This window comes from Schistocerca gregaria, chromosome 11 (assembly GCF_023897955.1).
Source record: "Schistocerca gregaria isolate iqSchGreg1 chromosome 11, iqSchGreg1.2, whole genome shotgun sequence".
NCBI classification, from domain to species: domain Eukaryota; kingdom Metazoa; phylum Arthropoda; class Insecta; order Orthoptera; family Acrididae; genus Schistocerca; species Schistocerca gregaria.
Genome location: NC_064930.1, coordinates 67611389 through 67638214, shown reverse-complemented (window position 1 = coordinate 67638214; position 26826 = coordinate 67611389). Strand labels below are relative to the sequence as shown.

Here is a 26826-nt window from a genome sequence, read left to right as displayed (position 1 = left end):
AGGACTTGGAAGAGCAGTTGAATGGAATGGACAGTATCTTGAAAGGAGGATATAAGATGAACATCAACAAAAGCAAAACGAGGATAGTGGAATGTAGTCGAATTAAGTCGGGTGATGCTGAGGGAATTAGATTAGGAAAAGAGACACTTAAAGTAGTACAGGAGTTTTGCTATTTGGGGAGCAAAATAACTGATGATGGTCAAAGTAGAGAGGATGTAAAATGTAGACTGGCAATGGCAAGGAAAGCGTTTCTGAAGAAGAGAAATTTGTTAACATCGAGTATAGATTTAAGTGTCAGGAAGTCATTTATGAAAGTATTTGTATGGAGTGTAGCCATGTATGGAAGTGAAACATGGAATAATAAATAGTTTGGACAGGAAGAGAAGAGAAGCTTTCGAAATGTGGTGCTACAGAAGAATGCTGAAGATTAGATGGGTAGATCACATAACTAATGAGGAAGTATTGAATAGGATTGGGGAGAAGAGAAGTTTGTGGCACAACTTGACCAGAAGAAGGGATCGGTTGGTAGGACATGTTCTGAGGCATCAAGGGATCACCAATTTAGCATTGGAGGGTAGCGTGGAGGGTAAAAATCGTAGAGGGAGACCAAGAGATGAATACACTAAGCAGATTCAGAAGGATGTAAGTTGCAGTTGGTACTGGGAGATGCACAGGATAGAGTAGCATGGAGAGCTGCATCAAACCAGTCTCAGGACTGAAGACCACAACAACATACCTCAAGTGAGATTCAAGATTAAATTCAATAAATTATTTTGACCTGGAGCAACTAAAAGTATTGTATGTCAGCCAGGAATGGACATAATGCAAAATCTGACACTAATACGTATATTTTTGTTCTTCATTCTGCAGAAAAAATCGGCAGGTGGGTTCCTTGATGATTATTACATGTCCACTGCATCCACCTCGGTCATCCGGGTGTCCATCAGTACAAGGTATTGCTTGGCATCTTGTTGCATTCTGAGAATGACAACATATTTTTCAGAAACGTTTATAAAAGGATTTTTGCTTCATTCTTGCCCCTCTTCCATGGCTCATCAAATGTTTTTTAATGCATCAAACATAGCAGTACTGCTTAAAAGGGGAAATAAAAAAAGTGCATGTGTAGTGGATGTAGTTGGGCCATGTAACACAGAAAGCACAAATATTTCCATCTGCTGTTATTCCACTCCTACTAATAACTAAATTTTCCCCCCTTAATTTTGATATAAATCTAGTCATACACATCATGTATATATAGTGTGTGTGCCCACATCTGTAAAAATATTATCCAGACTGTAGATTGAGCAACTTCATTATTCAGATGTTAGTTGTCAATATTCTATTCCAAGAAGTTTCAGGATTGCAGCCAGACAACATTGATTTCTTGCCACAGTATTTCGGCTGGTAATCATTCAGTTATCTTTACACTCGATGTTGCTATTTCAATGTAAAATCCTCACCTGAAGACGGCTGAATGGTTACTAGCCGAAATATCATGGCAACAAGTCAATGTCATCTGGCTCCAGTCCTGGGACCTCCTGAAATATACTTTATGTTGGGAAAACATCAAGTATTGTATCAATATGCTGATTATAGTGATACATTTAGTTTCTCTGGAAACCATACTAATTAAGAGTGACAAAAAACTAAAATTATTAACACAGTGGGTAATGGTAGATATTGACTGAGCTAATCAGTACGGTAGTTTTGGAAACTTTAATACATACCATTAGAATGGCTGGAAATGTTTTATGATTACACGTTTGATCATTATTATTATTACACATTTTTGCCCTTCAGACAGTGTTTGAACTTGAATGTTACATGATTATTCATTCTTTTCTTGTTTCCTTCTTCTTTTTCTCTTCCCAAAATCTACACAATCTTGGCATGTGTTTCTGTTTCCTTTGTTCTCTCCATATTTTCCCTCTTTCCTTCCTTTCTTTTACTTCAAACTTCATTTCCTAACTTTGTTTCTGAATTAATGCCTTTCAGTTATTATTTTTATACTGACTCCTGATTGTTTTAGTTTTTCTTCTATTTCTTGGAGCCATTTGGTTTTTTTTGTGGTTGAGTTCTTTACTGCATTAAAAATCATGTTTGTAAGTCTGTAATTTTGCATTCTATGTATATGTCCGTAGAACATTAGTAAGTGTTTTCTGATCATGTCTTAGTGTCTGTCTGTGTATTATTATAATTCTTTGGTTGGTCTCTTCATCTATCTCTGTGTATCGCTCCAAAAATTTTTTTCTGAGGATTTTATTTTCTATTTTTTCTGTCCTTGTGATGTCTAATTGATTCTGGTGTGCAGAGGGCTTCTGATACAACTGCATTGTAGTGCCCTAGTTGGCTTGTCTTGGCAGGTTTAAATTGTGTCCGTGTCAGTTTATATGTTTTTGCAAGTTTTTCTGTTCATTTTACACACATCAAAAAAGTTTTGCGTCATCCTGGTTCCCAGAACTCCTCAAGACAGACATTGACTGTGGATATTGTATCACAGACAGACTCCTTTTGACTGTTCAGAGATGTCACTAAACCTGCCCAAGGGCGTAATCAACCAAGCATGAGCAGAGCCTATCAGATGGAGGGGGTCTGACAGCAGATCAGTTCCAGTCATTCCACCAGGAAGGAGGTACATGGCTCATGTCATCTGTAGTTCAACCATGCCTAGGTGATCAATACCATGGTTCATTTGCATCTGCATTGTTACTTTGTGCCAGGACGGGCTCTCAACAAGGTTTTGTCCACTCGGAGTGAACCAAAGTGATGTTGTTCTGATATGGAGGAGACACAGAGAGACTGGAACTGTCAATAGCATGCCTCACTCAGGCCGCCCAAGGGCTACTACTGCAGTGGATGATCGCTACCTACGGAGGAACCCTGGCAGCAACGCCACCATGTTGAATGATGCTTTTTGTACAGCCACAGGACGTCATATTACGACTCAAGCTGTGCACAGTGGGCTGCATGATGAGCAACTTCATTCCTGATGTCCATGGCAAGGTCCATCTTTACAACCAAGACACCATACAGCATGCTACAGATGGGCCCAACAACATGCCGAATGGACCGATAGGATTGGCATCACGTTCTCTTCACCGACAAATGTCGCATATGCCTTCAACCAGACAATCTTCGGAGATGTGTTTGGAGGCAATCCGGTTAGGCTGAATGCCTTATATTATCCATTGAGTGCAGAAAGGTGGAGGTTCCCTGCTGTTTTGGGGTGGAATCATATGGAGCCGACATACGCTGCTCGTTATCACGGAAGGCACTGTAACGGCTGTACGATACGTGAATGCCATTCTCCGACGGATAGTGCAACCATGTCGACAGCATATTGGCGTGGCATTCGTCTTCATGAATGACAATTTGTGCCCCCATTGTGCACATTTTGTGGGTGTCTTCCTTCGGGATAATGACATTGCTCGACTAGAGTGGCGAGCATGTTCTCCAGACATGAACCCTGTTGAACATGCCTGAGATAAATTGAAAAGGGCTGTTTATGGATGACATAACCCACCAACCACTCTGAGGGATGCACGCTGAACCGCCATTGAGGAGCGGGACAATTTGGACCAACAGTGCCTTGATGAACTTGTGGATAGTATGCCACAACAAATACAGGGATGCATCAGTGCAGGAGGACGTGCTGCTGGGTATTAGAGGTACCGGTGTGTACAGCAATCTGGACCACCACCTCTGAAGGTCTCACTGTATGGTGGTATGACATGCAATGAGTGGTTTTCATGAGCAATAAAAAGGGGAGAAATGATGTTTATGTTGATCTCTATTCCAATTTTCTGTACAGGTTCCGGAACTCTTGGAATCGAGTGATGCAAAACTTTTTTTGATACGTGTATATTGAACACCTTGTTTGATCCTCCTATTTGAATATATTCCCCTGCATACTTCAATGTTTCCACCCTGTTTCTTCTCACATGACATACTGTGAACGATGGATGAAGAGCAACAGGCAGATTCTGTATTTCTGGAAAGCATTTGATACAGTGCCCCATTGAAGACTGTTAACGAACGTACGAGCATATGGAAAAAGTTCAGAGATATTTGACTGGCTCAGACTTCTTAAGTAATAGAACCCAATACGTTGTCCTCGATGATGAGTGTTCATCAGAGACAGGTCCATTGTCAGGAGTGCCCCAGGGAAGTGTGATAGAACCGCTGCTCTTCTCTATATACATAAATGATTTGGCAGGCAGGGTGGGCAGCAATCTGTGGTTATTTGCTGATGCACTCTGAAAGTGTCAAAGTTGAGTGACTGTAGGAAGATACAAGACAACTTAAACAAAATTTCCAGATGATGTGATAAATGCCAGCTAGCAAACATGGAAAAATGGAAGTTAATGTGGATGACTAGTAAGAACAAACCTGTAATGTTTGGATACAGTATTACTAGAGTCTTGCTTGAATGATTCAAGTCATTTAAATATCTGGGCGTAATGTTGCAAAACTCTATGAGATGCAACATGCATACAAAGGACAGTGGTATGGAAGGCAAATGGACAACTTCAGTTTATTGGGAGAATTTTAGGAAAGAGTGGTTCACCTGTAAAGGAGACCGCATATAGGATGCTGGTACGATCTATTCTAGAGTACTGATCAAGTGCATGGGAACTGTACCAGGCTGGATTGAAGGAAGACGTTGAAGTAATTCAGAGGCAGGCTGCTAGATTTGTTACCAGTTCGAACAACATATAAATATTATAAGTGTGCTTCTGGGAACTGAAATGGGAGTTCCTGGAGGGAAGGCAGTGTTCATTTCAAGCAACACTGTTTAGAAAATTTAGAGGACTGGCATTTGAAGCTGACTGCCAAACGACTCTACTGCCACCAACATACGACGGTAATCTCAAAAGTAAGATCTCCTATTTTTTTATAACTAAATAGACCTGTTTATTTGTACAATGGCTTACATCAGTTTACAGCCCGAACATTTAGCTATTTTTCAACATAATCACCATTTTTGTTGATGCATTTTTGTAGACAGTGTGGCAGTTTTTGTCTGGCCGTGTCATGCCTGCTCGCCGCCATGCTGTTCACAAAGTTAAGAACCTCTTCTTTCACCTCGTCGTCAGAGCTAAATCTCTGGGAGCACAATTGACACTGAGAGGTACTGTGAGACTCTGAAAAAACTCAAATGGGCAGTTCAGAACTGGAGAAGAGGAATGTTGAGCGAGGGCATACACATTCTCCATGACAGCGCTCGCCCACACATCGCTCGGCAAACCGTTGCTCTCCTGCAACAGTTTCAGTGGAACATAACCACCCACCCACCCTATATTCCTGACTTGGCGCCCAATGACTATCATCTGTTCCCTAGCTTAAAAGAACATTTGGCCGGAAAGTGATTCAGCTCTAATGATGAGGTGAAAGAAGAGGTTCATAACTTTCTGAACAGCATGGCGGCGAGCTGGTATGACACGGGCAGACAAAAACTGCCACACCTTCTACAAAAATGTATCAACAGAAATGGTGATTATGTCGAAAAATAGCTAAATGTTCAAGCTGTAAATTGATGTAAACCATTGTAGAAGTAAACAAGTCTATGTACATATAAAAAAAAATAAGAGACCTTACTTTTGGGATTACTCTCGTACATTGTGCTTAAGGATCACAAGGATGAGACATGAGAAATTAGGGCTCATGCAGAGCCATATAGACAATTGTTTTTCTTTTGCTTTATTTGCAAGTGGAACAGGAAAGGAAACAACAAGTAGTGGTACAGGATACCCTCTGCCACGTTTGCAGAGTATCTATGTAGAGGTAAATGTAGATCTTAACCTTTTTGTGTTTCGTGTGATCACCACGTGTGGTGTTGTTCTTTCTTTCTATGCATTGCATTTTCTCATATGATATCTGTAGATCTCTTTTGCCAGAGACTTTTTGTGAGTATTTCAGTGCTTTTTGTCTACTGTTCCTGTGTATTTCCATTTCATCTGCAAATGCCAAGCATTTTATGACCGTCTTCTTTGCATGTGATCTTCCTAACTGAATCCCTTTTACTTATTCTTCCCATTGTTTGATAATGTTGTCCAAGACCACATTGAATAAATGTGGTCTGTGACCATCTCATCATCTGGCCCCTATATGTATCTCAAATGCTTCTGAGATTATGTTTTAATTTTCCTGACAATAATTAAATTAACACAGAACTGTAATTAAACACCCAAAATTAATTTTGCTTTTTCAGCCCCTACGCCTGTTAGTTTCAAAAGTTTGACATACTTCAGTTACCTTAATTTTTCTGTCTGGTTGACACAATTAACTTATCAAGCTACTAATTAAGAACCTGCATAATTTCAAATATGGCAGCTTTACTTGTAAGATGGTAATTCCTAGAGTAGACATAAAAAAATAGTTCTTTTAACCTTTTGTAAATTACTAATTAACTACTCATTATGTAAACCAAGTCAGTGTTGTGAATTTAGTCATCCACTGTAGTAAATGTCAACCATTGAGATTCATAAACAAAGACATAGCTTCCAAAATCGAACAGTTCTCATACACAGGTCCTTAAATACCTTACCCTACCCAAAAAGCTTCAGTCCTGAGCGAGCTTGCAAATAAGCGATAACTGTGTAATGAGCCCGCATTGAGCTAACACACGATAAACATCATTATATGTACAGAGTCTGAAGCTATTATCGTGTTAACAACTATGTAATGAATCCCTGCCTGACAAACATGTGAGGAATAACTGTGTAATAAATTATGGGTGAGTTTGTACATGACTAACATTTACATGGAAGTTTGTAGCCAATGTTAGTATGATCAACATATCTGTGAGACTCACGTAATGTGTTAACATCGAGTTGTGATTCGCACTACTTTCTATTAACTTCTTGTGTAATCTTCATTCCAGTCACATCTATATTTCAACAAATGTAGTTTTATGTATAAGGGGTGTTCAAAAAGAAACTAGACAGAGGCATAATTACGGAAACCAGTACCTGTATATTAGAAGTAATGACCCTGGCTGTTGAGACACTTGTCCCACTGTGACACAAAGTGGTGAATGGCTGTCTCATAAAATACCCAGGGCTGCGATGTGAACCATTTCCGCACATACAGCTGGACATCATCGTCTGAGGTAAATCGTTCACCCTTCAGAGCCTTTTTAAGGGGATCAAAAGTGGCGTAATCACAGGGACAGAGATCTGGTCTGTATGGAGGGTGGCTGAGAACCTCACATTTCAATTTCTATACGAGTGCCGCGACTGTGTCGGCCGTACGAGGTTTTGCATTGTCGTGGAGCAGGATGACCCCACGGGTGAGATTGCATGGCTGTTTTGATTTGATTGCTTGACGAAGGGTGGTCAAGATTTGTGAGTAATGCTGGGGATTCTCTGCTGTCCCATGCTACAGGAAGTGAATCAGAAGGGGGCCACCTTGGTCAAAGAAGAATGTCAGCATAACGTTTCTGAATCACCTCGGACGACGACATCCAGTGCGTAAGTGCGGAACTGGTTAACATCGCAGCCCCAGGCATTTTATGAGACAGCCATTCACCACCTTGTGTCACAGTGGGACGAGTGTCTCAACAGCCAGGGTCAATCATTCTAAAGTACAGGTACCAGTTTCTGCAATTATGCCTCCGGCTTGTTTCTTTTTGAATGGCCCTTATATTTGTCAGCTATGTACTACTAGTTTTTTACTGCTGGCTTACCCTTCAGCCATATTGTTCCTATTATGTTCTATTAGCGTTTCTCCATTTTGTTTTAATACATTTGATGCAGGCAGAAAGCCAGAATTGGTAATATTACGAATTATGTAGTGTCTTTAGAAAGTTGCTGTGCAGTTGAAACATATGTAGGAAATGACATCCAAAGGCAGCTACACAAGTCTGAACACACTCAGTTTTATAGGAAAACATTTTCTGCTCATCTGATTGTGATACATTTCTCATGTATGCAGTGTCTTCAGTTTCTGAGTCACAAAGCATGCACGGGTGATTCCAGTACACATATTTTGGCTCCCCAAAGAAAAAAGTTTGCTGTTGTAAGGTCTAATGAGTGAGGGGGCCATAGGTTTTCCGAGACAAGTTCCCCAAAAACTCTTCCAGAAAATGCATGCTGTTAACTGTGTGTGTGTGTGTGTGTGTGTGTGTGTGCAGTAGTGCCAACTTGTTGAAATTGTGAGTAGTTACTTTCTTATTCCTTTAGCTGGCAAATGAAATTATGGATCATTAAACTTTATCATTCACCGTTCATAGTTTCTTCGAAAAATAAAAGTGCAGTAATACGCTGTCTGGGTATTGCTACCCACACTCCAATTTTCTGACGATGCAGTGGTGTTTCAAGCACAGCACAAGGATTCTCTGTTGAACATAATCCTGTGTTAACAACACCAGAGGGATAGAGCTGGGCCTTGTCTGGACAGAATATGACATCCAGAATATCATTGTATTCCACTCAGTCTAATAAATAAAAATGTAAATGTTGGTTTGTAACAATATTGTTATTTTCCATCCTGGATTTTCCGTTGTTTGACTAAATGTTGGTTTGTTCAGAGTCACTAATCTCTGAAAGTTATTGATCAGTTACTTTATTTTTGAAATTTTGTGTAACAATGTTTCCCTATTATCATTTTTTTAAAATTATAAATTACATATATTACAAAAAAAATAGGTGTATAAAATAACATGCATATTCCAATGCAACATTTTGTCAAAATTTCAAAACATTTGGTCACAAACTTCCTGAGATTTACAATTAGAAACTTTTACAGTTTCTATATGAGTACAAACATAGATGTCCATTTCTTCAGAATCTTAAATCTTCATGGATTGCATTGAAATTTTGACACAATGTTGCACTTGAAATCCCAAGTGTTTATATACTGCAATGTCATCTGGTATATATGTAAGATATATATACAATAAAAAGTGAAACATTATAAAAATGTAAATGTTGGCTTGTTCAAAACTGTTAATCTCCAAATGTTCTTGCCCAACTGCTTTAAAATTTTGGCACAATGTTGAATTCTGACATGGGCTAATTCTTTATATATATAGAGGGAAAACATTGCTACCAAAACCTCAAAATGAACTTTTCTGATTTCTACATGTTGCTATACTAAACGTTTAGCCACAGACAGACTGTATACTTCTCAATATATAAATATCTATATGAAATATACCATAGTAAAATGCTGTCAGCAAAAAGGGAAGTTGTATTTATGTATTACGGGAGGGGGGGGGGGGGGGAGGGGGAAGGGGGCAGAAGTGATGGACAGAGAGGTGGGAACAAATGCATAGAGAAACGGAAAGGAGGAGATGGACAAAGAGAAGGGGCAGAAGGAGATGAAGAGAGGAGAGGAGAAGATGGACAGAGAGACAGGAGGAAGGGAGAGAAGATGGACAAAGAAAGGGGGGGTGAAGGAGATTAGGACATATATCCAATTCCAATACATATTAGGAATGTGTGTTTTCTATTTTCTTTCCATTCCATTTAAGCATACTGAGTCACAGGGAAGTTTGGCTGGGTACAGCTAGTAAAAGATGTAAACTTTTGCAGTAACAGAGTCAGTTTCACAGTCCACATCTTTTAATTTTTGCGCTGGTGTCACTTTATACAGGAATGGTTTCAATGATCGCCTAACTGCTTTACATATGACTGGAAGCTCAATATCTTCTTCTTGTTGCAAATCACACAATGATCTTGCTGAGCACTGCTGCATAGATTCAGAAATATCCAACCAACTTCTGCTCGTTTAGTTTAACTGGCCGTCCTGTTTCTTCAGCATATTTCACTGAGCCTGTCATTCAAAATTTCCGAACGAGTTGTCACACTGTGGTATGACGACATGCAGCTGCTTCTGGCAATTTTTCAGCACATGCCTCCTACACTAAATATGTGTATTTATTGCCTTGTTGAAACACATGTTCAACAAGAAAACTATGTTCCTCAGTTGAAAACACCATAATCTGAAAATAAGTTGAACACATGACATTCAACAGCTTTCATCAACTGAACCAAACAGTTACTTATGCAACAGCAGAAAAATTTAAAAAACAATAATTTATGTGTGAAAAAACTGTTCTGCCAACTTTATGTTAAACTTCAAATGTAATCTATGTCTGTAGTCCATAGTCCAATGAACTGTGAATTTCCAAAAGCACTATACAATAAAGTGCTATCAAGCACTTTATGTACATGCAAAGATTTCAGTATTTTTTTTCCATGAAGTGTTAGACTAATTGTGAAACTAAAAAACATAGACAAAGAACTTACCAATCCCTTTTAATATATTGATGATGAGTTTTGTTTAATAAGTTCATACTCACTGCATTTTTTGAAGTTAAACATCATGCTGGGTGTACGCCACTATGGGAATAAGTGGGTTTCGTGAAATGCCAAATATGAGTGCTGACTCATATACAGACTTCATGTTTTCAAATGATCAAAAGCTGTATTGTGAGGATAACTCCCATCTACACAGTTCAGAGAAGGATCCTAGCGGCAGAAGTTGTGAAGCAGCTATTGCTGAACTCGGAGCACGTTTCGCTCAGCACTGTGTTCTGCTATTGGCCGATCAGTTCTGCTCTCGACCACAGTTTGGCGGTGGTCATTCATTCTGGTGGACAGCTGATTGATAATCCTGCCCACATAAAATGCTGTGCAGAAGTTGCAGCACAGCTGTTGTATGATGTCAATGCTGTCACATAGGTGGCCTGGCTCTGATGGGATAGGAGAAGCCATTTACAGGATCAGAGCAGGACGTGTTGGGTGGGTGGATTGGGCAGTTCTTCCATCTGGGTCTCCCACTGGGATTCTACTGTGCAGCAAAGGGCCAGAGAAAAAAAGACAGTTCAAGAATACAAGAACACTGCAGGAAAAAATAATAAATCTGATACTATGTTACAAATTATATTTATTTTTTTACATAAAATATTTGTCAGTCTCAAAACCACATATAAATATGACTGAGGTAACAAATTAAGTACATAAAAATTTGACATCAACATTATAAATATTTTCAGAGAGTACACAATGTCATGATGCATTTATGACACTTTTTTTTTAAATTTTAGATTAGTATTCTTAATTTTTATTCGTTCATGTTTAGTTGTATTTACAGATTACTTTAACAGCTTGTGTGCAGCAGTAAGGGAGAAGAGGAGGGTTTCAAAATCTGAGTCTTTTACTGCCAGCACAATAATGACATGAAAATTTCGTGACTGATGGAAATCTGTTCCAGAGTGGGACACGAACCTGGACTTCCTGCTCATTGCAAGAAGGTGCCATGACTGAGCACACCCGCATGCCTCCTCAAACTTCCATTGTCAGTAATATTTACAGTTAAAATTTCAGAATAGTACCTTTGATGTGATTCAGTTGATAATAATCACAGGTGTCATTGGTTCCATATCATTAAGGAATTAAGGCAAGGATAACATATTTGCTGGACACTATTTAACAAACTGTAGACAGAGATCAACTAGGACTTGGGTGTGGCACTTACTTAGGTGGGCAATGCCTGAATGTCGCTCACTATTGTTCTCTATTGGTAATGATGTAGATTGCAGAAGGGAGGGTCACTGCATTGTTCTACCATATGCGAGGCATGTTTTTTAAGTAAGTACCATTTTGAAATTAAAAAAAGACATGCTAAGATATCTCAATAGTTTTATTTTTACACGAAAGCCTGTACCTTAATCTATGCACTGCCGCTATTACAGTCTGATTCTTGCTTGTTTACGTTGTGTACTGAGTGTTTAAGATGCCTCCGATAATCGTGAGTCCCGCCAACTGTGAAGTACGGGCTGTCATAAGATTTCTTACTGCTAAAGGCCTAAAAGTGATCGATATTCATCGTGAGATCTTTGCAGTTTACAGAGAAAACATTATGAGTGATCTAATGGTAAGAAAGTGGGTGAGAGCATTTAAAGATTGCCGCACAAATGTGCACGATGAACAATGGAGAGGGGATCCTTCGGTCGTTAATGAAAGTTTGGTGCAGGAAGTGGACAATAAGGTGAGAGAAAACAGGCGCTTTACAATTTCCTCCTTGCGGGATGACTTTCCTAATGTTTCTCATAGTGTTTTGTATGGCACTGTGACCGAGAAATTGAATTACTGAACATTGTGAGCACGTTGGGTACCGAAAATGTTGACAGTGCAATGACTTTCCTTGAGCGGTACCAGACGACGGTGATGATTCCTTAAGCCAAAATGATATGGGCGATGAAACATGGGTGGCCTATGTCACACCAGAATCAAAGCAACAGTCCGTGGAAGTTGAGCAAGGGCATCGTTTTGCTGGAAGACAATGCCCGTCCGCATGTGGTGAATCAGACCAAAGATCTCATCACATCTTTTCGATGGAAAACTCTAGATCATCCTCCATACAGCCCCGATCCTGCGCCCAGTGACTACCATCTGTTCCTGCCCTTGAAGAAACACCTGGGCGGTCAGCATCTTCGAGACGATGGCACAGTCAAAACTGTGGTGATGCAGTGGTTAACAAGTCAGGCAGCAGACTTCTGTGAGGAGGGTATTCAAAAACTGGTATAACGTTATGACAAGTGCCTCAATATTGACGGAAATTATGTAGAAAAGTAGATTAAGATACAGGCTTTAGTGTAAAGATAAAATTATTGAGATATCTTAGCACGTCTTTCTTAAATTTCAAAACGATACTTACTTAAAAAAACATGCCTTGGAATTCTCCAATTCTGAACTATCTGTACCCCAAAAAATCACATTCTGTGTTTCTGCTCTGTACCAAGTCCCATACTCCTTTCGTCTGCTACCTGTATCTTTGTTGACCCACTCCTCGTGCTCAAGGTTGTTCTGATATTATGAATTTTGATGACAGCAATGTTTGCAGTGCCCTGGAAGAAGAAATCAGCAATTCTGGCACAGAAGGGGAAGCCGATGATTCAGATACTGTTTTGGATTTCCATATAGCTGAATGCTTTGATAGGTAATAAATAAAAGAAAGTAATGTGATGAAGCATTTGAAATATTGATCACCTATATGAACATTTGTAAAACAACTCTGGCAGTAAAAAGTATCACAGGAAATGGTCAGCAAAGCGTGTTTCAATGTCAATAAGGACCAGAAGGGAAAAATGTACCAAAAAGAAATGTGCAAGTTCTGATGTACCTCTTTGGATCCCTGGATGTTTCAAGAACACGCTACACTTGAGCAAATTATGTGTCTAAATAGTATTTTTCTTTGGGATAAAAACATGATTCAATAAAACACTCAATATGTCTCCTAGTTACAGTATTTCATAACGAGATTTTTAAGATCAGATAAACCAAGTTGCATCATTTCAAATGAAACATCATTGCCTTCGCAGTTACAAAGCTACAAGTTTCAAAACTGGTGTTGGAAACAGTAGTCCAGCTACCACATCCAAGGTGACTGAGTGCAGTTTCAAATGTGTTAAGGTGTATGCATAAGTTGCCCTGCCCAACTGCAGTAGGAAAATGACATGGAACTGGAAAAAATGCCCCCATACTCTAGAGTTTGATGACAATCACGTGACTGTAGCAGCAGATGAAGTTGGCACACGTTATATGCTACACAAAAAAGAGCAAGAGAACTGGTGTCTGCTACTGCACACAGACGAGATGGAATATACCACATTTAGTGGCAATTGGAACAACTTATGCACAGGTCAAGAAACAATGAAAAGAAGTAAATTATATACATACTTAGGACTTTTAGTAGGAACTAAAAGGGCCAGTGAACCAGAAACTTTCAACAAGATTGGTCAAGATATGGCAGCAAAACATGCTGTGGATTAAAGGTACAATGAACAATATCAGGATACTAATGATGTCCCTCCTAAGAGTTGTCAGCCACATTTTCTCTGGAGTCACGTGGGCTATATGCAATTAGTATTCATAGTCAGTCCAAACAAATACTGCTCATCTGGTGTTGAGTCAATACAAAATTTTGGTTTGTTACCAAAAAAAATTAAATTTGTGGTCCATTCCATAGAGCAGTCCCTTATTGGTGTAATGTGGAATTGGGTTCAACAATATGTATCAAAATGGACAGGAAAGAAGGAATAATATCCAGTAGTTATTCGAGGAGAGCTGGTATCACATCACCTAGCAGATAGATAGTGTGACAGGCCATCACATGAGATGAGGAAGCGGTAGGGGGGGGGGGGGGGGGGGGGGGAGGGGAAGAAATGGAGACCAATTGAATACAGAGATGATGTTTTCTAGAGGCAATACCATTAAACTTAAGCATTTGGAGTTACACAGTCTTCATTACTTATGTTTCTGTCGATTTTGTGTTAACCTCATTTATACTTCTTTTTCCTTGAAATGTCTACACATTTCTTTAGTTTCTTCTATATTTCAATTTTTCATACCTTTCTATGACTCTCACATGATACACTAAACAAATGTACAACCCTGGAAGCACATCAGTGTAAAGAGAAGAATGACAGCACATATGCACGCGTACACGTGTTTTCCAATTCTCACATAAAAATTCATTGCAAGAAAGACATCTGGCAGTTAATTCTTTGTGGCATAAATTTTGTATTTGTTGCATTTCAGGTAGAAAGTGTATAACTTTATATGCAGGAATGGTACAAGTGAATTAACTTTCGAGTTCTACATGGCATGTTTGGAAAAATAAGTTCATCAGTATGTGTTACTACAGTGCAAATTAAAAGCAGAGGGTCCAATGCAATGGAGATTTTCTGGCAGGGACTAACTGTGTTGCAAAGTTCTTGACAGAATTATTTAAATAAGCATAAAATTTATTTATTTTTCCAGTTGTGCTGGTAGAGGAGCAACATGGGAGTCGGAACACTTCAGCTGATTCCACAATCACTTTTTCTCTTTCCAGGTGAATTTGTAGGTCTCGATTATGTGCCATCAGATATGAACAGCCTTCTAAATATGGTGGCATCCAATTTCCCAGAAACCTTAAGTTTGTTCCACATTATGTAACTATCGGCTGTGTTACAATGATTCCCTATTTGCCAGGCTAATTCTATTGATGAATGTCAACAGCTCGTGGTCCAGTGGTTAGGACCTCTGCCTGTAGATTGTGAGGTCCCGGGTTAGTTTCACAGTCAGTTCAGAAATTTTCTTCACTCGGGGGCTAGGTTTTTGTCTCATCCTAATCATTTTATCTCGTCTTCATCAATGTCAAATACAAGGACTTGCAAAATGTGTCCAAACAATGACTGGTGTTTTCTCCCAGTCAATATTGCCACATGACCATTTCATTTCACTGATGAATCATATGATCCTTGAAAGGTTTTGACTTCATTGCCAGACTCACAATCTGTACCACCTATAGACTCAATATCAGAAGAAAATATGTGGTGAAATACTGGTCATGAAGATATATCACAATGCTTCTTCCTGAGAAAATCTTGGTAAGGTGGTATGATTTTTCTTTCTATTAATTTTATTATTATTTAATTAAATATGTCACAGATTTTGGAATACAACTCCAGTTTCTTCAAAATGAATACCATTGTGTGCGACCTACTGATCATATATCCAAGAAGCAGAAATAGTTCTCACTGCTGCACATGTAAGTATTATAATGAAGCCTAATGGGATATCTCCAACTTTTCTCGAAAATTAATAACTGATTCTCTTCAAACGGACTGTGGCTGAATTTACCTAACACAAAGTACATGCAATTCAGTAATGCATCTGACCTGACCATACCTTTAGAAATAATGTATCGGGGGAAATCAGTAAGTGAAGAGAATATTCTAAATTCTTAGGTGTTCATACATACTTTGACTGACATCAATATTAATTGATTTTATTGGGATATGCAGCTGACATTGCAGCCTTAGCAGAATCAGAGGAAGAGATGGCAGAAACTCAGGAGATTTAGCAAATAATGCCAGTGGATTAAAGTGGAAAAGAGTGAAATAATAGAAGTATCCAGACAGACCCCTAAAAATGCCCCATCACATTCAGGAATACAGAACTTTGCCAGAGCTAAAAATTTTGAATACCTTGGTGCCTTGTTTTGCAGGCATAATAACTTAAGCAAGAAGTCAATCAATGTATTGTCAATGGGACTAAAACTTATTTCAGTCTGAAGCAGATAATGTTATCAAAAATCTGTGTCAATTAAGACCAGACTCCAAGCCTATAATACAGTGACAGTACCAGTTTTATTATCTGGATCTGGACCAGAAACCTTTAGTGCTGCAAGAGAGAGAGAGAGAGAAAGAGACTGAACATAGTTAAGTATAAATCACTGTATACATGTAAAAAAAATCATAACTTAAGAAATTGTGTAAATGGCCAGCAGACTGGCATATTTTGCATTGAAAAGTGTTCCCAGAGTGGAAATGACTAAACTAAACTAATTTGTTTGTAGCATCTCCTATTCCCAAACTGGCAATGTGCTTCAAAGAGTTGACACCTGTGGCTGTAGCTGGTGATGGAAATGCATGCACTCCTTCTTATCAGCACCTCTGTTCCACGCAGAGGGCTCCAAGTGAGTGCAAGGAGAGTACGAGTTACTTCACAGACACTGTTTCAAATGTCAGGAAGAACTCTTTCTTATTTATATATGACATATGTCAATTTGAAATTTCCTTCTGTATCTTCTTGCAGCTACCTTTTAGGAAAAAAGGAGAGATATACAAGGTTATTTTAAAACCAATTTGATTAACGCCATGAAACATAAGTTGATGAGGCCAATGAGTGCTATATGCGAGAAATAATTTTTTGTGCTGAGGTCTAGGTTATGTTGTGCCATAATGGAATAGTTGCGAGTAGGAGGAGGCCAATGAATGTGATGTTTAGAGAAAACACTCGAAATCACTTGCTGATGTTGTGACAATAAACCTCACTGACCAGTATTGAACCATTCAAGTTGTAATTTTGGCTGCACATTGTGCATCACAAAATCAGTTTTATTGTTGTAGTGAATGTCTTGCTAACTAATTATCAGCACTGTTCTTGTGAATAAATTGCACATTCCATGGTTATAAACACATCAGAGTTTGGCACAATTATCTCAACTCTTTGCCAACTACAGTGTACTGGGAGAATTCTACCTACAAAAGGAGAGAGCCTACAAAATATTTGTGCGACACATTCTCAAGTACTGCTCAAGTGTTTGGGATCTACACAGGGTAAGACTGAGGGAAAACATTGGAACAATTTAGAGATGTGCTGCCAGATATGTTATGAGTCAGTCTGACCAGCAGCAGAGCGTTAAAAAAGGGAATACTTGGAGGCAAAAACAACAATCTTTCCATGACACTCTATAGAGGATGTTAAGGGAATCAACATTTGTGACAGACTACACAACATTTAATCGCCTACAATTTTCATACTTCATGAGGGCCATAACGATAAAGTAGGGGAGATTATGGCTTGTAAAGAGGCAAACAAGAATTTCCTGCAAGTGAAACACAAAAAGGGGATGACACAATTTTACATTGGCCTTAAGTGTGTGATGTAGATGTGGCTTTTGTAAAGGAAGTCATTTTCCTGTATAGCCTGTTCTTTTATTGTGAAATTAACACTTTATTCCATTATTCATCAGTCAGCTAATGTCATCCTGTTGGGACATTCTCAGGTTATATTACGAAAAAAAAAATGTTTTGGATACAGAATGTCATCATTCATACAGCATTCATGGAAGACAAAGCAACATATGATGGCAACCCCAGTAAGAGTTCTCTGCAACCACGCCTGCTGGGTGTGAGCAAACCTGTCACAAATGTGAAGGCCACCTGTAAAATAGAAGGAATACTGCCCTTATGAAGGTTTTGTTGCTGCACCAGCATAAATTACTTATTGCAATATGGTAGAATAACTGATAAAGTGCAAACACACATGGTGGGGTCAACATGTTTTAATTTTAAGCTGGCACATTGATAATACCCAGATAAAGGCAGAATTTTTTTTCTTTTCATTTTTACACATGTGGATTTAACATACGCAATAGTATATCTCTATTTTTGCACTTTTTGTATCAATCGTGTTAAAATGTTGATGTGTATACAGTTTGTGCCCATACTAATATGGTTGCTTGGAACTGTTATTAGGCACAATATCACTAATTTGTGGACCACAACATACTGAAGGTATAACAATTCTTATTGTCATATAGCTCGATAAGCTCACCTCTGTAACTGAGGTTGCTAATGCACTCTCTTGCAGTGGCGCTCAACTTGCAGGCACATTGGTTCGTATCCTGGTGATGGAAAATTTTCAGTGCCAGCATTTGGCTGGCAAGGGGCGGAGAGGTCATAGCACGAAGTTTCTGAACTGCCCGACATTTCACCAATGCACTGGATTTCATTCGAGACCTCTCCACAGTCTCTCATCAAAGTGATCCTGCAACACTGTAGGTGGTGATCCATCCACCAGAAGGCACTGTTGAACTTGGTAGCCCTGACGGTGCTATTCGAGAAGAGCCAGATGTGTGCCGGCACTAAGTTTCATCCTCTCTCTTAAAAACTTAACTAAATTCCTCCCGAACAGGCCGTGAAGGACCAATGGTACCGACCGGCCACCACGTCATCCTCAGCCCACAGGCGTCACCGGATGCAGATATGGAGACGCATGTGGTCGGCACACCGCTCTCCCGGCCGTACGTCAGTTTACGAGACCGGAGCCGCTACTTCTCAATCGAGTAGCTCCTCAGTTTGCTACACAAGGGCTGAGTGCACCCCGCTTACCGACAGCACTCGGCAGATTGGATGATCAACCATCCGAGTGCTAGCCCAGCCTGACAGGGTTCAACTCCGGTGATCAGACCACTGTGGCAATGCCGCTGGCCATCCTCTCTCTTACTTTCAACCAAAACAGCACAAACCCAACACTAAATTGTACAAGCATTCATCACAGTCATCCGTATGGCACAGGTATACATTTGGCACTCGGTAACAGGTCCGGGTAAGGCAACGGCGAACAAACTGCACAACAGTGCGGCCTGGGATGGTGATGCAGGATTCCTGCACCTGTTCTCCCAAACTCGTTCCCTGAGTACAGGACTACTTTTACTCTGAACTGAACTGGATGCCGCCCAAGTGGGCGAAATCAGCTGATTTCTGAATAATGAAATAAAATGTTCATTTCAAAATTGAAACAACAGCCTATGCAAGAAAAATGACTTCCTCTGAGAATTATATAGTGGTTGTAGATCCACACACAAAAAAAGTATTTGGATGTAGAATTTTGTCCCATTCAGTCACAAGCATAATAGAAGAGAAAGGAAGTAATGGTGGTTCCAGGTACCCTTTGCCATGGCTTGTGTGACATGGAAATATAGGCTGTAAATAATGATGGCAGAGCCGCAGCTGTTTATGATAATGATGTCAGTAGTGAAATGTTAGCTGCATAGTGATCACACCTATAAAAATTGTAGTAGAAGTGGACCTGAAGAGTTCCAACAATTACCTAGCCACTCTTATACAACTTTATTTATCTCAAAATGCCTTTCAGGTCTTCAGCAGCTTTCAGTTGGTATAATAAAATTCACTGCTTATAGTGGATATTTTGAACACTACAGTGGGCCAGCACAAAATAGTAATGTTGCTTTTACTGTGTGAAATATGCCATATCACTTTTGTAAAATTCAATGTAATTTAGTTGTCATTCTATTGATGCTACCCAGCCACTATTTTGCTAGACAGATATGCTTTCATGTTAATTCCTATTAGTAATCATTTTATATCATTAACACTAAGAAAATCGAAAAGAAGCTAGCTATAAAATAACCTAGCACGATTTCTTACAGTGTGTACATTGTATATTAACCAGATTTTTAGTGTCACAAAAGTGTGTCGCAAATTTTAAGGTCAGCAGAATTATGTCTGTAAACATAACTGAATTGAGAAATAGTTTTGCAGCCTGTGAGAAAGCTGTAACTTGGCTTTTGATGTAAATTCCAATAAAACATTTGGGGAATGATGCATTGCATCAGCACATCAGTGAAACTGAAAGTGTGTGGGCTGCACAGATATATCTAAACCTCATACCAGTTACTAACCACCTTCCACACAGAGCACATCCATATCTCACCACTGACTTCTAGTATCAGCTGCACACAGTTGACGTCAACAAGTGTATGGGCCAGAAGATGACGTTGTTACAACGTTGAAACTAGTTGCCAAAATAAAATCGGCACCTAAAATACAGTTGGAGGAATTTCTTCATTTTTCATATAAATTTTAATTTAATTAAATGTGAAAGTATCTAACTATTAATTAAACATAAATATACAGCTTGAGAAATTAGACAGTCACTATTTTGCACAGGACAGCTGCAGCATGCAAAATTCAGTCAACAAAAATGTTATACTCATGAAGATATAAATCTATTACTCCAATTAAAAGTGGACATAAGCCCAAAACAAATCTCATCATAATTCCTTTCTTCTTCTGCCTGTTCCTGTTTGTCTGTGATGTCGGAATATGAAGCAGGTTGGGTTGTGTTACTGGGAGTCGGTGCCCAGATACCATTCCTGATGCGACCACTGCTCCCCTGGGACAAGATTGGCGTACCCCACGTGTCTGCATTTAGAGTAAATCTCGTGCTCACGTTTGAGAGTGCTTTTCTAAATGTTTCCATAGCGCATATCAGAGATTGGATGTTTGTACCAGTGCAGTATTTACCTAGTTGGATGTGGGAAACCGCCTAAAAACCACACCCACAATGGCCAGCCCACTACCCCTGTCATTAATCCACGAGGCAGATTCAATCCGAGGTAGGGTCAACTCCTCATACGCCGGAAGTGGCACATTACTACACTCGGGTATATGGGCAGGTCAAAATCTTTCTATAAATAGAGCTGCATAATAAGTGGTTGGTTGCTCTACCCCTTCAAGTAACCTATTCCAGTCTCAGAGCTCAACTGCCATTAACATGGATAAATTAATGAGAACTTGCTGTGTGAGTAGTGATTAATTCTGTGCCGACAGTAAAGGAAAATGGAAGTTGCCAGGTGGGTGTTAACAACAATATCACACTTAGTGCTACATGCCAGTACACAGAATCATGTTTCAAATTTCGTACCTCAGTCTGTGTAAACAAAAAATATTTCATATGTGACTTTTAGCCATTATCTGTACTTCTGTCTGATACAAAATTTGTAGTACAATGTGTGTGCTAAGGCTACACACGCTCCCATAGCGGCTCGGCATATTACGGCACAGGGCACGTGTGTGTAGACGCAGACAGTGCCGAGAGGGTAGCTGTCGTCGCTGCCGATAGTGAAACGTTAATCATATAGTGAGGACACCGGTAACAGTTGCTGAGGTAACAGTCTAGGAGTGTGAGTGGCACACAGCCGTATTAAGTGTGTGGAGAAGCGGGCTCCACGCAGCGTACTCCAGAACGACACGAGGTCTGCCCGCAGTCTCTCTCCTACGACTGCGTCTGCCGGGGCGTGAAGCGCACCCACGCGCCGTCCCGCGGCGCCACCACCTGCGCCCGCGGCTCCAGCCGGGGAGGGAAGACCGTGCGGCCCGGCACAGCTGACAGCTCGAAGTGCCTCACCACGGAAGCGATGGCCAGTTTCAGCTGCAGCATCCCCAGCCGCTGACCTGAAACACGACACTCGGCACACTGTCCACTCCGCAATCTTGCCTAAAACGTCACATTATTTAATTTTGGTGCCAATGTACCTGCGGAAACTCATTTGTGTGATACTCTTGAATAACATGTTGACTGTGTTGTGACCAGGGATGTATTGCACTCTGTCTTTCTGTTGATATAAGTAGTTTACTTCAGTTTACTTGTGTTTTTCGCAACATCGCAACATGCCAAAACATTTTGTGTTAGTCAACATGGCATTGACTCAGGCCAAAAGAAAATGCTTCATGGTTAAAGTAGAAATGGACAAAAACATAGATGTGGACACCCCATGCCAGGAATGTTATGGCAGAACAACAACCAATATATAGGGATCTTTCAGGTTTGAAACTCCTGGAAACATCCAGAATGAGATTTTCACTCTGCAGCGGAGTGTGCGCTGATATGAAACGTGCTGGCAGATTAAAACTGTGTGCCGGATCGAGACTCGAACTCGGGACCTTTGCCTTTCGCAGGCAAGTGCTCCACCAACAGAGTTACCCAAGTATGACTTACGCCCCGTCCTCACAGCTTGCCCGCGGAAGGCAAAGGTCCCGAGTTCGAGTCTCCGTCCGGCACACAGTTTTAATCTGTCAGGAAGTTTCATATCAGCGCACACTCCGCTGCAGAGTGAAAATCTCATTCCGGAAACATCCCCCAGGCTGTGGCTAAGCCATGTCTCCGCAGTATCCTTTCTTTCACGAGTGCTAGTTCTGCAATGTTCACAGGAGAGCTTCTGTAAAGTTTGGAAGGTAGGAGACGAGGTACTGGCAGAAGTAAAGCTGTGAGGACAAGGCGTGAGTCGTGCTTGAGTAGCTCAGTTGGTAGAGCACTTGCCCGCGAACGGCAAAGGTCCCGAGTTCGAGTCTCGGTCCGGCACACAGTTTTAATCTGTCAGGAAGTTTCATATCAGCGCACACTCCGCTGCAGAGTGAAAATCTCATTCTGGAAACATCCCCCAGGCTGTGGCTAAGCCATGTCTCCACAGTATCCTTTCTTTCACGAGTGCTAGTTCTGCAATGTTCACAGGAGAGCTTCTGTAAAGTTTGGAAGGTAGGAGGCGAGGTACTGGCAGAAGTAAAGCTGTGAGGACAGGGCGTGAGTCGTGCTTGAGTAGCTCAGTCGGTAGAGCACTTGCCCGCGAACGGCAAAGGTCCTGAGTTCGAGTCTCGGTCCGGCACACAGTTTTAATCTGCCAGGAAGTTTCCTGGAAACATGTTTACATGCAAGATGCAGAATGTACCATATTTTCGTTGTGGTCTTCAGTCCAGAGACTGGTTTGATGCAGCTCTCCATGCTACTCTATCCTGTGCAAGCTTCTTCGTCTCCCAGTACCTACTGCAGCCTACATCCTTCTGAATCTGCTTAGTGTATTCATCTCTTGGTCTCCCTCTACGGTTTTTACCCTCCACGCTGCCCTCCAATACTGAATTGTTGATCCCTCGATGCCTCAGAACATGTCCTACCAACCGATCCCTTCTTCTGGTCAAGTTGTGCCACAAGCTCCTCTTCTCCCCAATTCTATTCAATATCTCCCTATTAGTTATGTGATCTACCCATCTAATCTTCAGCATTCTTCTGTAGCACCACATTTCGAAAGCTTCTATTCTCTTCTTGTCTAAGCTATTTATCGTCCACATTTCACTTCCATACATGGCTATACTCCATACAAATACTTTCAGTAACGACTTCCTGACACTTAAATCTATACTCGATGTTAACAAATTTTTATTCTTCAGAAACGCTTTCTTTGCCATTGCCAGTATACATTTTATATCCTCTCTACTTCGACGATCATCAGTTATTTTGCTCCCCAAATGGCAAAACTCCTTTACTACTTTAAGCATATCATTTCCTAATCTAATTCCCACAGCATCACCGGACTTAATTCGACTACATTCCATTATCCCCGTTTTGCTTTTGTTGATGTTCATCTTATATCCTCCTTTCAAGACACTGTCCATTCCGTTCAACTGCTCTTGCAAGTCCTTTGCTGTCTCTGACAGAATTACAATGTCATCGGTGAACCTCAAATTTTTTATTTTTTCTCCATGGATTTTAATACCTACTCTGAATTTGTCTTTTGTTTCCTTCACTGCTTGCTCAATATACAGATTGAATAACATTGGTGAGAGGCTACAACCTCGTCTCACTCCCTTCCAAACAACTGCCTCCCATTCATGTCCTTCGACTCTTATAACTGCAATTTGGTTTCTGTACAAATTGTAAATAGTCCTTCGCTCCCTGTTTTTTCCCCCTGCCACCTTCAGAATTTGAAAGAGAGTATTCCAGTCAACATTGTCAAAAGCTTTCTCTGAGTCTACAAATGCTAGAAACGTAGTTTTGCCTTTCCTTAATCTAGCTTCTAAGATAAGTCGTAGGGTCAGTATTGCCTCATGTGTTCCAACATTTCTACAGAATCCAAACTGATCTTCCCTGAGGTCGGCTTCTATTAGTTTTTCCATTTGTCTGTAAAGAATTTGTGTTAGTGTTTTGCAGCTGACTTATTAAACTGATAGTTCAGTAATTTTCACATCTGTCAATGCCTGCTTTCTTTGGGATTCGAATTATTATATTCTTCTCGAAGTCTGTACCATATGGATTTTTAAATGTTCACTTTCAACCCACAGGAACATGTGTTTGGTAGGCAGCACCTCGGCCATACGTACCGATGCAGACCCTGGGCCCGTCTCCGAACGGCATGTAGGCAGGGTTCCCCCTGGAGCTGGCGGTGAGGAATCGCTGCGGCCGGAAGTCCTCCGGGTCCGGGAAATGGCGCGCGTCTCGCTGCATGGCGAACACGGGCACCACGAGCCGCGTGCCCGCCCCCACCAACACCTCCCTCCCTCCTCCCTCCTCACCCTCCTCGCTCCAGTGCGGCAGCCGGTACGGCTGCGTCGCGACGCGGACCAGGTTCGGGCTCGGAGGGTACTTCCGCAGCGTCTCTGCAAATGTAAACACACAAATAAAGTTTGACTGTTTCCTGTGCCTTCGTAAAAGTCTCTCTCTGAGATAGTCACACGACATCTGAGCAATTAATAACCACAAAGGAACCACCATTACACAATGGGACAACCATTCTGAAATTTTGTTTTCTGGGCACAGCTGAATCTCTTGTGACATGATACATGTGGCTGCACAAGATACTTCCATATAGGTACTAGTAAGGTAGCCAAAAATTTTTGGCTCATCCGATTTTAAGAACTCAAGATATATACCACTTTTAATCACCCTTTTTAAAATTTATATAATATTAAGGGAAAACTACAAAATTTCTAAACTACATTATTTGAAAGTTCCTGGCAGATTAAAACTGTGTCCCAGGCCAAGACTCTAACTCAGGACATTTGCCTTTCACGGGCAAGTGCTTTACCATCTGAGCTACCGAAGTACGACTCACACCCCGTCCTCACAGCTTTACTTCTGCCTGTAACTCATCTCCTACCTTCCAAATTTAACGGAAGCTCTCCTGTGAAACTTACAGGACCAGCACACCCAGTACGAAGGATATTGTGGGGGCGTGGCTTTGCTGCAGTCCGGGGTATGTTTCCAGAATAAGATTTTCTTTTTGCAGTGGAATGTGTGGTGTTGTGAAACTTTCTGGCACATTAAAACTGTGTGCCAGACTGAGACTCAAACTCGGGACCTTTGCCATTCACAGGCAACTGCTCTACTGACTGAGCTACCCACATGCAACTCACGACCCATCCTCGCAGCTTAACTTCTGTCAGCATCTAATCTGCTACCTTCCAAACTTAACAGAAAATCTCCTGTGAAACTCAGTACGAGGAAGAATCGTGAGCTGTGCTTGTGTAGCTCAGTTGGTAGAGCACTTCCCTGTGAAAGGGAAAGGTCCCGAGTTTGAGTGTCGGTCTCACACACAGTTTCAATCTGCCAGGAAGTTTCATATCAGTGCACTCTCCACTGCAGAGTGAAAATCTCATTCTGTATACTTCGTTATGGCTCTGGTATAATTTGAATCAAGTAAGGTATTTAAAAAAAAAGGAGGAGGTCAGAGTAACTCAAAAGAGATATCTAGTTTTTAGCTAAAAGATGATATTCTAATGAGGTTCAATTAAAATATTACTGAAAATACATCCATAATTTTCAAAATACAAAGCACAATTTCTGACTTGTCGACCCCAAACGTTGTAGGTATTCAAATTGAATACAAAAATTTAAAAGAAAAAGACCAAAGTGAGTTTTGAACCAGATGTCCAGAGAAAAACTGATTACTATTCACAGATGCAACTGAAACAGCCACACATCTTGTTCACAAAACTGGCTGTACAACATACAGCATCTGCTTTGAAGTTTTCTCAGGAACTTTGCTTACTAAAGCAAAGTTCCTGAGAAAACTTCAAAGCAGATTTTCACTTTAACCTTGTGTAAAACATTAAAAAAAACTGTTCCTCATCTGTTTTCAAGGGTGTTCCATGCGTGTGTTTCACTACACTGCAGGAAACAGCATAAACCATTTTTACAGTTCACATTAACTGTGTGACAATCTAACAACAACTGGCCTTTACAGAGACTGTAACTGAACACTATTTTTTAGATGCTAACTACATAACTAAAGTATGTTTAAGAAAATGTTGATGACTGTCAATACATTAGAATATCTTGAATTTTCATTTACTAAAGACACCTAATTTTTTTCTGTATAAGATATCTGATATATACAAGGGCATACCCAGGATCTGAACTGAGGGGGGGGGGGGGGGGGGGAGGAGGGGGCAAGTCTTACTAGTCAGGAAACAAGGACTCAAGACAACATACAGCATTTCTTATTAAATAAAACAGTAAACTAGTGAAAAACTGCTTTCAATAAACATTTTAAATATCAGAATGCACTTGTTTAAAAATACAACTCTTAATTAAGTAATAATCTTCTAGGTACTCCCGGATCTGCACGAACGAGTTCAAATATCTTTGGGGGGGGGGGGGGTGGATGGCAGCTGATGCCCCATGCCCCCTCGCTGGGTACACCCGTGGATATATAAGTGTAACAACTTCCAAGAGAATTGGAACACCAGTGTATGAGGGGTACTCCAAAAAATAAAAAATAAAATAAAAAGAAAGAAAGAAAGAAAGGAAAAAAAAGAAAAAAAATTAATTTTTAAAAGCTATATGTTTTCAAACTGTTTACAAAACAGCCTCATCCCCTTCTAAAGACTCTCCATTACAACTAATACATTTGTCCCACAGGTGCTTCCAATGTTCAAAACAATTTTTGTAGTCATCTTTAGAAATGGCT

The 26826-nt window shown here is 40.4% G+C and overlaps 1 protein-coding gene across 1 annotated transcript in view; it reads right to left on the bottom strand.

Moving 5' to 3' along the window:
- Window positions 1–11607: 11607 nt before the first annotated feature.
- LOC126295112 (probable cytochrome P450 6a14) overlaps window positions 11608–26826 on the bottom strand; it is a 368581-nt gene continuing 353362 nt past the window's right edge. The window contains exons 8-9 of the mRNA XM_049987370.1: window positions 24239–24514; window positions 11608–21541 (exon numbers count right to left, since the gene is read on the bottom strand). Of these exons, the coding sequence (XP_049843327.1) occupies window positions 21363–21541; window positions 24239–24514 (455 nt within the window). The 3' untranslated portion in view covers window positions 11608–21362. The remainder of the gene's footprint in view (window positions 21542–24238; window positions 24515–26826) is intronic.